The 13,638-nt window shown below is 39.8% G+C and overlaps 1 protein-coding gene and 1 pseudogene across 5 annotated transcripts in view; one reads left to right on the top strand and one right to left on the bottom strand.

The window, feature by feature from the left end:
- LDAH (lipid droplet associated hydrolase) overlaps nucleotides 1-13,638 on the bottom strand; it is an 88,604-nt gene that overhangs the window by 62,319 nt on the left and 12,647 nt on the right. For all 5 annotated transcript variants that reach the window (XR_003513460.1, XM_027555981.1, XM_027555984.1 and 2 more), the window contains exon 3: nucleotides 10,624-10,767. Coding sequence is in view for 4 of the 5 variants with exons in the window: in XM_027555981.1 (XP_027411782.1) it covers nucleotides 10,624-10,767 (144 nt within the window). In the remaining variant the exon portion in view is untranslated. The remainder of the gene's footprint in view (nucleotides 1-10,623; nucleotides 10,768-13,638) is intronic.
- Nucleotides 7,114-8,186, top strand: LOC113901524 (annotated as a pseudogene).

The raw sequence follows: 13,638 nt of genomic DNA, 5'->3' as shown, positions 1-13,638 counted from the left end.
CTTCAACAGTATGTGAACCATGATCTTCCAGATGTTCAAGCTGGGTTTAGAAAAGGCAGAGGAACCAGAGATCAAATTGCCAACATCCGCTGGGTCATTGAAAAAGCAACAGAGTTCCAGAAAAGCATCTCTTTCTGCTTTATTGACTATGCCAAAGCCTTTGACTGTGTGGATCACAATAAACTGTGGAAAATTCTGAAAGAGATGGGAATACCAGACCACCTGACCTACCGCTTGAGAAATCTGAAGGCAGGTTAGGAAGCAACAGTTTGAACTGGACATGGAACAACAGACTGGGTCCAAATAGGAAAAGGAGTATGTCAAGGCTGTATATTGTCACCCTGCTTATTTAATTAATAAGCAGAGTACATCATGAGAAACGCTGGACTGGATGAAGCACAAGCTGGAATCAAGATTGCCAGGAGAAATATCAACAACCTCAGATATGCAGATGATACCACCCTTATGGAGGAAAGTGAAGAACTAAAGAGCCTCTTGATGAAAGTGAATGAGGAGAGTGAAAAAGTTGGCTTAAAACTCAACATTCAGAAAACATGGCATCTGGTCCCATCACTTCATGGCAAATAGATGGGGAAACAATGGAAACAATGACAGACTATTTTGGGGGGCTCCAAAATCACTGCAGGTGGTGACTGCAGCCATGAAATTAAAAGATGCTTATTCCTTGGAAGAAAAGTGATGACCAACCTAGACAGCATATTGAAGAGCAGAGACAAAAAAAAAAAGAAAGAAAAGCAGAGACATTACTTTGCCAACAAAGGTCTGTCTAGTCAAATCTATGGTTTTTCCAGTAGTCACGTATGGATGTGAGAGTTGGACTATAAAGAAAGCTGAGCACCGATGAATTGATGCTTTTGAACTGTGGTGTTGGAGAAGACTCTTGAAAGTCCCGTGGACTGCAAGGAGATCCAACCAGTCCATCTTAAAGGAAATCAGTCCTGAATATTCATTGGAAGGACTGATGCTGAAGCTGAAACTCCAATACTTTGGCCACCTGATGTGAAGAATGACTCATTGGAAACGACCCTGATGCTGGGAAAGATTGAAGGCGGGAGGAGAAGGGGACGACTGAGGATGAGATGGTTGGATGCCATCACCAACTCAATGGACATGAGTTTGAGTAAACTCTGGGAGTTGGTGATGGACAGAGAGGCCTGGCGTGCTGCAGTCCATGGGGTCACAAACAGCTGGATACGCCTGAGCAAGTGAACTGAACTATATCCAATTTACTAATTCTTTATCAATATATGGCCCTGAATAGGATATTGACAACTCCCTTTTAGAACCTGAGCCTCTTTCTTAGACCCATCTCAATGAAATCCACTTCATAGCTCATTTACTGATTATAGAGTTTATTTCAAAAGGTATGTAAAATCTGTTCTTTGAGAAATTAAGTAATATCAATACTTCACCTTTACTTTTCATCTATTTGTTCAAACTGATTGATCCAGTTACTAAAATTCTGTCAATTTTGGATCAAAATTGACATTGTATATCTTCAGGTACACTGGTAACTATTATTTTCTTTCATTTCATGTGAACTAAATTGACTATTCTGACAGAAAACAGTGACTAACTGGCCCATGAAATACTGAAAACACAGATGTAAATACAATACATTCCCTTGTCTTCAAGGAGCTCATAGTCTAATAAGAGGAAACAGAAATAGATGAAAATACCATTACAAAATATTGAAGTAAGTATAGCTCAAGCATTTCCCTTAAGAAAATAGAGTTTTATTGGATCACAATAGGAAAGTAACACCCTCTTGAATTTATAAAAAGTGAAAAGAAATGTTGCCATGTTTTCACAGTACATAAAAAGTACTATGCCTTTCTCCACGTAAACCAAGAGAGATACCTGGAAAATACATTTATTATATTCACACTACTATAACTAATTTTAACTACACATTTGAACACTATCACAATGGTCTAAATTTAACAATACATATTTTAACAACACACCCACATACATATTTATCTTGATACGCACTGAATCTAAACGCATATGTTTTACTATATATTGTCACACAAACAGTATTTACAAGTCACCAATGACCACAGAACTAACAAGCCCAAAGATTAGTGCTACATGAGCCTTCTGCTAGGACTGAGCCTGCAGACAGAAACTCTCTAAATCTTACACCAGAATTTTCTCAACCAGTGAAGTCTCCTATCCTGCGCCCATCATTACTCCAAATCTACACTTTAAGGATAACTTTAATTAAATTAAACAGTTTACACATGGAGATTAAGGGCTAAAAACAGCACTTCATATTTTAAAGAATACTTTAAGCAAGATGAATGTACAGCTTGCTCTTTAGGTCATGCTGTAAAAAACACACAAAACAATATCATGTGTTGCTTAGCATTATCTATACATAACTAAAAAGAGAAATGAAATTCACTCTAAATTCATGATAGTATAACACAAAGGCATAAGAGTGTGAGTATAATTTTGGACACCACGATGAGTTCTATGTCTGTTTGTGGTTATGGGAAAGGTAGAACGTATAAGGCTAGAAAGGAAGGTTGAGACTAGATCAAGTAGAACCCTGAACATCACCCAGGAGTCTGGACTCCACTGTATAAGCAGTGAGAAGAGACCCAGGGACCTCAAAGGGAAGGACAAAGGCGCCATCTGTGTTACAGGACCTCAGCTACAATGCTGGGCTCCCTGCTCCTGTCTGCTGCTTTCTTCTGTCTTCCACGAGAATCTAACAATTTGCTTGATTCTCAACATTTCTTCTTGCTCTACCCTTTGGTTTTCTGCCTCTTTCTACCACTGACTCACTTGTTTATTTCTTGTGAGCCCTGAGACTTGACTGACTGTCCCTGCCTTGTAGTCGTTCCCTCTAACCTCCATGTTCCTCTGCCAATCAGTTCTGGCAAGAGAAGGCCTACTGGTTTTTCTGTTTCTTTCAGTTTTGGGTGCTAGAATGGGAGTGGTTTAATGATTCTCTGGATAAACATCACCCAAATTCATCATTCGTTGAAAGACTGTGTAATTTTTTTAGTTCATGTTTTATCAGGTGAAACTAACCCATTTTTTCTAGCTTTTATGTTACACGTTTTGAACAAATGACTTAAAATAGTTGATAATGAATCTGCCATCAAGTAAGTTGACTCCATACTAAATCAAAGCCAGAAAGAGTTTATACTCCTAATTCCTCAAATTTTCTTTTCACACTTTTTTTCCCCCTTGAATCACCTCCTTCTGACATTGGTGAACATCTGTTCTCCCAATTATACTCAATTTATGACTGTGATAATGTGGCGCAACTAGAATATTATTTCCAACTGTTCATAATTTTAACATGTGCTAATATGAAGCAAAACATACTTTCAACATTTGATGTGTGGTTAGAGCTTATGTCTTTTCTCTCAGTAGTTATGTATTTTTCACACCATATTTTGCATGTCAGAAAACCTGTACTTTAGAACAATAATCTTGGATGATGAATAATATATCTGTCCAAATCAATCGACTGTAGCGTGCGTTTACAAATACAGCCTCCAGTACGTAAAACGGATGAAAGCACAACTGCTCTGGTTGAATGCGGGGTGGGGGGGTGGGGTGGGGGGCCACTGGTGAAGCTCAGACCCCCATCTGCCCTTTATAGAACTTTTGGGGTACTCACAACATGGGTGGAAATTCACTAAAAGGCGGCATTCTCATTTCTTCGTATACATCTGTAGCACCACACACAATAACCTAGTAGGCTGTTGAGAAATCCTGAGGATGGATGAACTGCCCTTTCACCCTCCTCTAGAAACCAGTTTCCTTTGGCCCTGTGGTGGCCCTTTGGGCTAATGCCTCTAGATGGCACTGTTCTCATTAGTAGCAAAGGACCCAGGCTCTAATTACGGTCATTAACTCCAAGAGCACACAAGCAGCATAAGCTAAGGAAATTCAAACATAACAACAGATACTTTCTACTGGTTTTCCCCACCAAGACATCTTTACTGGTGAAGATCTAAGGCAGGACTTCTGAAAATGTGGTACCAGGACAGATAGTACTTAGGAGTTTGTTAGAAATGTGGAAGATTCTCAGGTCCCACCCCACATACACTGAATCAACAGCTTAGGAGGTGGCACCCAGTAATCTGTGTTCCAATAAATCCTCCAAGTGATTCTGATAACTGCCAAAGATTGAGAGCCATTGATGGAAGGTTATTCTTTGAGTCTATTTTCAACTTTCAAAGTTGCTACTCATGTTCTGTTCAATGTCTTTGTCTTCAAGTATGACTTAAGGGCTTATTATGATGGCTGAGCTGGGACTCTTCTCAATAGGTAATTCAGTACAGAGTTTCTATTATGATGGTATTTCTCACTGAGGTCTGAATGTAGGAATATAACACACTAGCTAATCATCATTAAATTTCAACACCATGAAAGAAGTGTACTATGAGGTATTTTCACTACTTCCTATCTCCTCCTGTCCGTGGTTATCTCTTCTCGTTCTGGACTTAAGATAACAGGCCAGTTGGCAGCTTTTCGAGATTTAGTATGTAAAGCAAGCCTGTTTCCTAAGAATTCTTTTAACACCTCTGTGTTCCAACACAACACAAAGATAGTCAAAGCACATTTTAAGCAAACATAAATTTCCTGACAGGAAAAACTGTTGTAATAAACCCCCAACTTTCTTTGAGTATGTATGAAGAAATAACTTAGAACAATGAAATACGTATCTTTTAAACTATTTCAAGGTAAAGCAAGTGTATACCACACATTTGATTCACTTTCAGTCACATTTGAAGGTGATAGTTGTGGAAATAGATGTTTTTAATCAAGGCAATGAAATCTATATATTCAATTTCACTTCACAAAATCTCTCATTGCTAGGTAATCCATAGTTACTTGCCTTTCAAAGCATACCCTAGTATTTAAGCAAAGTGTAAAAGGCTCGCAAGTAAACTGCATTTACAGAAAAATATATACACACATACATGTAAAAAGAGAAAGACACTATGAAAAATAGCATTTTGAGGGATTTAGGCAAGCATCTGCCGAGTTGCATAATCTCATCAATACTCCATTTACCCAGTCCCCTTTACAGGTCACAGCGGAAAAGGATGGCAGACCAAGATACAATCTGTGACCACGAAGGGCTATTCGCTGCACCAGCCACCTGGGATGAGCTACCACAGGACTAAAGCACTGGCCTCAGGATCAGCAGTGCTGGCATCCTGTCTGGATTCTACCATTCACTGACACAAGGTCATTTAGCCCTGTTAGGCCTTACTTTCCTTCCTTGAAAAATAAGGGTTTAAGATGGAATTTAATGACGATACTTTTGGCTTTAGGGGTTTCCCATGTGGTGCAATGGCAAAGAATCTGCCTGCCAATGCAGGAGACTCAAGAGATGTGGATTTGATCCCTGGGTCAGGAAGATTCTCCAGAGGTATAAACGACAACCCACCCCAGTATTCTTGCCTAGAAAATCCCATGAACAGAGGAGCCTGGAGGGTTACAGTCCATGGGGTCACAAAGAGTCGGCACGCCTGAGCTACTGAGCATAAGCACCCACTTTCAGCTTTAAGATTCTATATTTCTTTTTCTTTCTTTAAACTCTTTTTTTTAAGAGTGGAAGTTTTCAAACGTGCACAAGTCCAGAGAATAGTATAATAGATCTCTATGTATCCATGGTCTAGCTTCAATAATTATTTTTTTCTTTCCAGCTTTACTGAAGTATGACTGACAAAATTTGCATATAGTTAGGTTGTACAACATTACTGTTTTTAAAAGTGTACAAGGTAATGACTTAATATGCATATAGACTGTTTATGCATATAAACAGTCTCTTTTTATTCTTTTGTATGTGGATATCCAGTTTTCCCAATACCATTTATTGAAGATACCATCCTTTTCCTATTGTGTATTCCTGGTGCCCCTGTCAAAGATTAGTTGAGCCTTTATTCATGGTTTTTCCTGGGTTCTCTGTTCTTATAACACCGCCACACTGTTTTGATCACTAGCTTTGTAATATAGCTTGAAATCAGGGAGTGTGATACTTTAACTTTGAACCTGAACTTCAATCCTCTTCCTCCAGATTATTTTGCCTATTTGGTGTCTTTTGTGGCTCCATACAAATTTTAGGATTTTTTTCTGTTCCTATGAAAAAAAATGCAATTAGAATTTTTGGAGGAATTTATAGAAGGACTACACTTAATCTATAAATTTATCATTCTAAACAGAACATGATTAGGGAAATAAAAAATATAAAGTAGATGAAAATGGTAATGGAAGAAATCTGAGCAACTTTAGAGCTGCAACAGTCTGGATGTTCTTGCTTTGAATCAAGGACCTGATCACTACTGAGTGTGGAAACTGTTTTTGAAGAGAGGAGGACATTAGCCAAGATAAGGGTAATCTTACTTGTAATGCTTTAAAAAGGGAGTCTGGGTGGTGAGATAATACTAATACTAAACAATGTAAAGTACATTAAGCACAGAGGTATTTTTCTGTAAGTGCTAGCAAAGAGACAGGCTCAAAGATACTCAAAGGCAGGTACTCAAAGATTTAGTGAGTAAATTGAATTAGGAAAAAGGAAATCTCAGATTGCACTCTCAAGAGTTGGCATCTGGCTTCCGTGGTGCCTCAGTGGTAAAGAATCCACCTGCCAATGCATGAGATACAGTTCAATCCCTGATCCAAGAAGATCCCACATGACACAGAGCAACTAAGCTCGTATGCCACAACTGTTGAGCCTGTGCTCTAGAGCCAGGGAGCTACAACTACTGAGCCCTTGTATCCTAGAGCCTGTGGTCTGCAATAAGAGAACCTGCCACAATAAGAAGCCCGTGCACCACAACTATAGAAAAGCCTGAGCAGCAATGAAGAAGCCCCAGCACAGCCAAAATAAGTAAAATTGTTTTTAAACAGAGTTGGAATCATAGTAGAGGAAGCTCAGAGGCAGCCAAGGCTGCCTCCTCCTCCTTCCTTGCTGATCCTGCACCCTAGGAAATGCAGGCTTCTGACTTTCTTCTGCAATCCTGACAGCCATCTGAAGAACTTTCTTTCCCTAAAGAAAAACTGATTGCCACCAGTTGCAGAAGAAGAGGCAATGGTCCCAAACAATAAATCACTGTAGTGAGTGTTGGACAAGTCGGTATTGCATGTGGCATCAGCACTCTGGGCAAGTCTTTAATAAGCTTGCTCTCGTGGGTGTTTTGGAAAATAAACTCAAAGGAGAAATGCTGCACTTGCAGCACGGAAGCTTATTCCTTCAGACACCAAAAACTGTGGCAGACAAAGATTACTCTGTCACTGCCAATTTCAAGATTGTGGCAGTAACTGCAGGAGTTCGCCAGCAAGAGGGAGAGAGTCATCTGAATCTGCTGCAAAGGAACATTAATGTCTTTAAGTTCATCATTCCTCAGATCATCAAGTACAGTCCTGACTGGTGGTTCCAACCCAGTGGATATTCTCATATATGTTACCTGGAAACTAAGTGGATTACCCAAGCACTGTGTGTTTGGCAGTCGATGTAATCTGGATTTTGCTAGACTTCACTATTTTATGGCTGAAAAAACACATTCATCCCAAGCCACCACAGATGGATTCTAGGAGAACACGATGACTCAAGTGTGGTTATGTGGAGTGAAGTGAATGTGGCAGGCATTTCTCTCCAGGAACTGAATCCAGAAATGGGAACAGATAATCACAGCGAAAATTGGAAGGAAGTGCATAAGATGGTGGTTGAAAATGCCTATAAGTCATCAAGCTCAAAGGCGACACCATCTGGGCTATTCGATTAAGTGTGGCTGATCTTATTGAATCCATGATGAAAAGTCTATCCAGGAGTCATCCAGTGTCAAAAACTGTGAAGGGATGTATGGCTTTGAGAATGAAGTGTTCCTGAGTCTTCCATGTATCCTGAACGCTCGGGAGTTAACCAGTGTTATCAACCAGAAGCTGAAGGATGAAGAGGTTGCCTGACTCAGGAAAAGTGCAGATACCCTCTCGGGCATCCAGAAGGACCTAAAGGACCTGTGGCTTCTGGCTGCTAGGCTATAGAAACTTAATTACAGTGTGATTAACCATGTGCCTTTAGTTTTCACCCATGTACATGAAGCACAGTTTGCTTTTTTCTTCCTAAGTATGGGAATCTGGACGCCCAGAATCAAAGCCCATGCTTGCAAGATGGGTTCTTGAACAAATAAAATAAACTAGTGTAGTGGTGGGGCGGGGGGGGGGGGCGGGGGGGGGGGGAGGGGGGGCGGGATGGGGAAGAGCTGGCATCTGACGCTAAAGTCAATTTAAAATTAACACAGTATTCTGGAAGACTAACATTTCAGGAAGCTGATCTATACTACAAAATGTAGGAATTCAGAGGAGAGGTCAAGAGCCAGGGAGTTGTGATGTTCACAGTGAGATGACCCATGAATAGTTTGATCTATGAATAAAGAAAAGAGAACCAAATCCCATACTAACTACAGAACCAGAGTATCTACTCTGTATGCACAAGAGTAATTTTGTTTCTCAAATTCTGCAATAACTACCTTGTGTCTTGACCATATGTATCAGTTAAAAGCCAAAATTAGGACATGGATAAAAATAGAAATGACCTCTTAACTGTCACCCACTTCTGCAAATAAAAACAATTTAGCATGCCTGCAGATGTTCATGAATGTGGAAAGAATTTCCACTTATAAGAGAAACTTATCCTTTGCTACTCAACAGGAGTGAGACTTCAAAGGGCCTGTTTCTAACACCTATAAGGTAATACTTCTGAGGATGGACTGAAGGGCAGCTACTAAAACTTGAACAAATATTTAGTAAAAATGTTTTAAGAGATAATTTCTATGTCCTGCTATTGCTCTGGTATAATGTTATATACATACCCTGACCAATACTTGTGATTGAATTAATACGTGGATACATAACATTCCCATTCATGACTGTGTAGACTGAATATTTGTGTCCCCTAAAATTTTTGTGCTGAACAACTGCATGCCCACAGTGTGATGGTATTTGGAAATGGGGACTTTGGGAGGTAACTAGGGTTAGAGGAGGTTACAAGGGTGGGGCCCTCATAAAGGGATTGGTGCCTTATTAGAAGAGATACCAGAGAGCTTGTTGGCTGGCTCTCACTCTTGCTTTCTCATCCTTCCTCTCACTCTCTCTCCCTCCCTCCCTGCCCCTCTGTCATGTGAGGACAAAAAGAGAAGGTGGTCACCTGAAAGCCAGGGAGAGGGCTCTCATTAGACCACAGTTATGCTGAAATTCTAATTTTGGACTTACAGTCTCCAGACTATGAGAAAATAAACTCCTGCTATTTAAGCTACCTAAGTTTATGGGTTTTGTTATGGGAGTTGAACTAATACAATGAAAAAAGTATAATGCAAATATTAAAATAATTAAAAAACTCTAGTATTTGTTTTATTAAGAGATTTTATTTTTTGAATGGTTTAGAGTTGTAGAAAATGTAAGCAGATTAGCCCAGAGAGTTCCCATATTACCTATCCCTTCATCCTCCCCTACCACACATGGTTTCCTCTGTCATTAGATGCTTGATAAGTACAAGAAGATGCTCACACCATAGAAGAAGCATACCAGAAACAGGGGCAAACTAGGCAATGAAGCCAGAGCCACCTCTCTCCCAGTTCAGATTAACAAAGCGGTGCCCTTAGGAATTGGCTTCCCAGATAGCTCAGTGGTAAAGAATCTGCCTGCCAATGCAGGAGATGTGGGTTCAATCCCTGGGTGGGGAAGATCTCCTGGAGGAGGAAATGGTTATCGACTCCAGTATTCCTGCCTGAAAATTTTCATGGCCAGAGAGGCCTGGCTTGCTCTATATAGTCCCTGGGTTCGCAACGATGGAGTGCACACACACCCTTAGGGAATGCCCACAGAGAAACTGTTTATCTTGTTTCTAGTCATTTTTTCTTTTTTTTTTAGAGAGTGAACGTGCTAGAATACTCATGAATTAAAAGCAGGTAATTTGTAGCTCTCTGATCTACTTCCTCCATTTAAGGCTTCCAGCAATCTACCACACAGTTCTACCCTCAGCTTTCAAGGCTCCTCCGAATCTGGCCCTGCTCAGCCCTCAAGTACCTACTGAATCTCTCTTCCTGCCCCCATGTTAATCCTTCTGCCTGTTACACCTCTGCACACACCTCCACCGCCCAAATTCAAATTCTACTCAACTCTTTTACTCTCTCCTTTGTTTACTCTTTAAGTATCCACATGATCACAGGCCAGGGGATATCACTTAGTCACTCTACAAATGTGGGAATGAGAGCTTCTCTAGAGTAAGAACCATGGCTAAGGACCATGTCTTGTAACACTTCCCCACTCCTCTTAATACAATCCTGCAACTACAGTACATGACTGATAAATATATAGTTGATTACTAGTTGGTAAACAGAGATGGTAAGTCCTAGACAAACTGTTTAATTTGCCCAAACTTTAAAAAAATTACCTGCAGAATAACTAAAATGACCCCTCAAATCCTAAAATTACCAGAATGTGGCATCATGGGTGTAATGCCACAAGCAGAGGTTTCCACTGGTGTAACTCTTAACCTCAGCAGGCTTTCTAGAAATATGAACACCCATTCACCGTAAAAGAAAGCAAATGTTAATGAAGACATACCTTCTGAGCTTTTAAGAATCTTCTTGCCTCTGGGGGCTAAGGCATGCCCAGCATGACTGATAATCCAAACTGGAAAGCGTCTTTTTGTTGCAGAATACAAAGCCTTTGCAAATGGCACATACATGGCAGAAAAACCTGGGTTACCTATGAAAAGAAACACAGACTTTTAGATTAACCAAAACAATAAACTTACACAAGATAAAATACAGACTGAAAAAGAAAGGCATCTCCTTATACTTTCCCATACAAATTTAGTAACAATTACCTGTACAACTCAATTTTCATATCCTTTGAGAAGGGGACGACAGAGGATGAGATGGCTGGATGGCATCACTGACTCGATGGATGTGAGTCTGAGTGAACTCCGGGAGTTGGTGATGGACAGGGAGGCCTGGTGTGCTGCAATTCGTGGGGTCGCAAAGAGTTGGACACGACTGAGCGACTGATCTGATTTGATCTGATCTGATACCTTAAGTCTGGGAATTATCATTTAGAAAATTTCTCCTACTGCTCTGTTCTCCAGTGGCTTCAAATAAACTCATCCTCCATGTTCTTCTACTTAATAAGTGGAACCACCAATCATAAACCAAGTTCTAACAGCACAGGTCTTTCTTGGTTCCTCCCTGCTCTTTACATCCAGTTCACCAAGAGGTCCTGTTGACTTTGCTTCCAAAATACACCTCAATTTTGTCCAATTCTGTTAGTGTTACCACTTCCCACTGTGTTTCTCACAACAGCCTCCTAAAGGCTCTTCTATCTACTCGTGTCCCCCTGGAATCTATGCTTCAGGGTACTTGGATAGATTTCTCTAAACCTCAAATAGAATCAGAGCAGCACCCTACTTAAACATCTGAGTGTCTTTGCATCGCCTAAAATCATTAATACTGCCTGTAAGCCCCTTCAACATTTGCCTGTGAGCAGTTACCAAGCTGCATAAAAACCAATCAGTGTCAGAATCATTCACAACGAGAATGTTAAAGAGTCTACTGAGTGTTTTCTGGTCTTTTATCACAAGTACTTATATTGTAAAGAGATGCATGATTTGATCTCTGGAGGGAAAGACCACCAACTAATATACATAGATTTTTCTTGTGTATGTACAGAACGTATTTTTGACATGGGTTTGCTATAAAGAAACAGAATAAGTAATTTAAAAAAAAAACAGTCAATCTGATACATCTTTAGGGGCAAAAGAGTGAAATGGGGTTTTCATCTAACAATCATCATCTGTACAATGCCTTTGTAAATACTAGACCATTTCCATCAATATCTGTCCACTCAATGTATCTATTTCTTCATGCTACTAGGTTTTCTCCTCTTTGCAATTACATGACAGGGTTTTGCTGCACTGATGTAACCTCTGTCATCCTTGTCAAATTTTACTGATTTCTTCTTCATTATATGTTTTAGTTTCCTACATAAGCAGTGTAGCAAAGTGGTTAAGGGTATAGACTCTGGAGCCAGATTAACTGCGATGATATCCTGGCTTTGCCACTGGCCAACTGTGTGACCTTTGGCAAGTTATTTAACCTCTCTGGGCCTTGGTGTCCTTGCCCATAAAGTGAGGATAAGAAGCATACTACCTCATGTGAGAACTAAATGAACTAAAATGTGTAAAGTCCTTAAACACTGCTCAATACATTGTTCGCTGTATGTTAGGTATTCAAATTCATCATCAGTGTCCAGCCATGATAGTAACATATGATGGCCTTATCATGGCTACTGTTGCATTCTAACCTAGTGACTCAAGTTCCAAATTCCTTTTTGTGATGGTGCTAGTGTCATCTTTGTGTTCTTACTGTCTGCTGTGCAGCAAGAGGAGAAAGAAGGGAAGAGGGGTGTATCTGAACAGAGTTACTGTAACATCAATGTTGGATGTGTGACACTGTTTCATGTTTTATTCTTGTTTTATGTTTAAATCTTCAGTAAGGTTGGAATATTTTTGAATGTAAAGTACAAAGTAGCAATCTGACTTCCTTCCAAGTGAATGGCAGTGTCCCAAGACCATTTATTACATAACTCATTCCTTCTACATAGACTTGAAATGTCTTCTGATCCAATACTGAATTCTTACATTCATTCAGTGAGTCAGTACAGCTGCTCAGCTGCGTCTGACTCTTGCAACCCCATAGACTGTAGCACGCCAGGATTCCCTGTACATCACCAACTCCTGGAGCTTGCTCAAACTTATGTCCATAGAGTCGGTGATGCCATCAAACCATCTCATCCTCTGTAATCCCCTTCTCCTCCTGCCTTCAATTTTTCCCAGCATCAGGGTCTTTTCCAATGAGTCAGTTCTTCGCATCAGGTGGCCAAAGTATTGGAGTTTCAGCTTCAGCATCAGTCCTTCCAATGAATATTCAGGACTGATTTCCTTTAGGATGGACTGGTTGAACCTCCTTGCAGCCCAAGGGACTCTCAAGAGTCTTCTCCAACACCACAGTTCAAAAGCATCAATTCTTCGGTGCTCAGCTTTCTTTATGGTCCAACTCAACATCCACACATGACTATTGGAAAAACCATAGCTTTGACTAGAAAGACCTTTGTCAGCAAAGGGATATTTCTGCATTTTAATATTACATTCATTAGCTAATTCTAATTTCAAATAATTTCACTTATTTTTTCACTTTCTTCTCTGCCAGCACCATATTGTCTTGATTACCACATTGGGTTTTTTTTTTTTTTTTTTTTTAATGTTTCAGTAACTGGTAGGTCCTTAGAATTGTATTCACCAGTTTAAATTGTTAAAACTTTTCTTGGAATTCTGATTGAATTTTATCTCATTTATATACAAACAGAAATATTTTATATTTTCTACATTACTGAGTATAACCTTCGAGAAGTGTCACGTATAATATTCAAATATTTTATGTCTTTCAGAAAGCAAAGTTTTGGACTTCCCTGACAGTCCAGTGATTAAGACTTAACCGTTTAATACAGAAGGTGCAAGTTCAACCCCTGGTCAGGGAGCTAAGATCCCACATGCCTTGCAGCCAAAAAAACCAAAATATAAAA

Source organism: Bos indicus x Bos taurus, chromosome 11 (assembly GCF_003369695.1).
Source record: "Bos indicus x Bos taurus breed Angus x Brahman F1 hybrid chromosome 11, Bos_hybrid_MaternalHap_v2.0, whole genome shotgun sequence".
NCBI lineage: Eukaryota > Metazoa > Chordata > Mammalia > Artiodactyla > Bovidae > Bos > Bos indicus x Bos taurus.
This window is presented reverse-complemented; position numbering and strand designations above follow the sequence as displayed.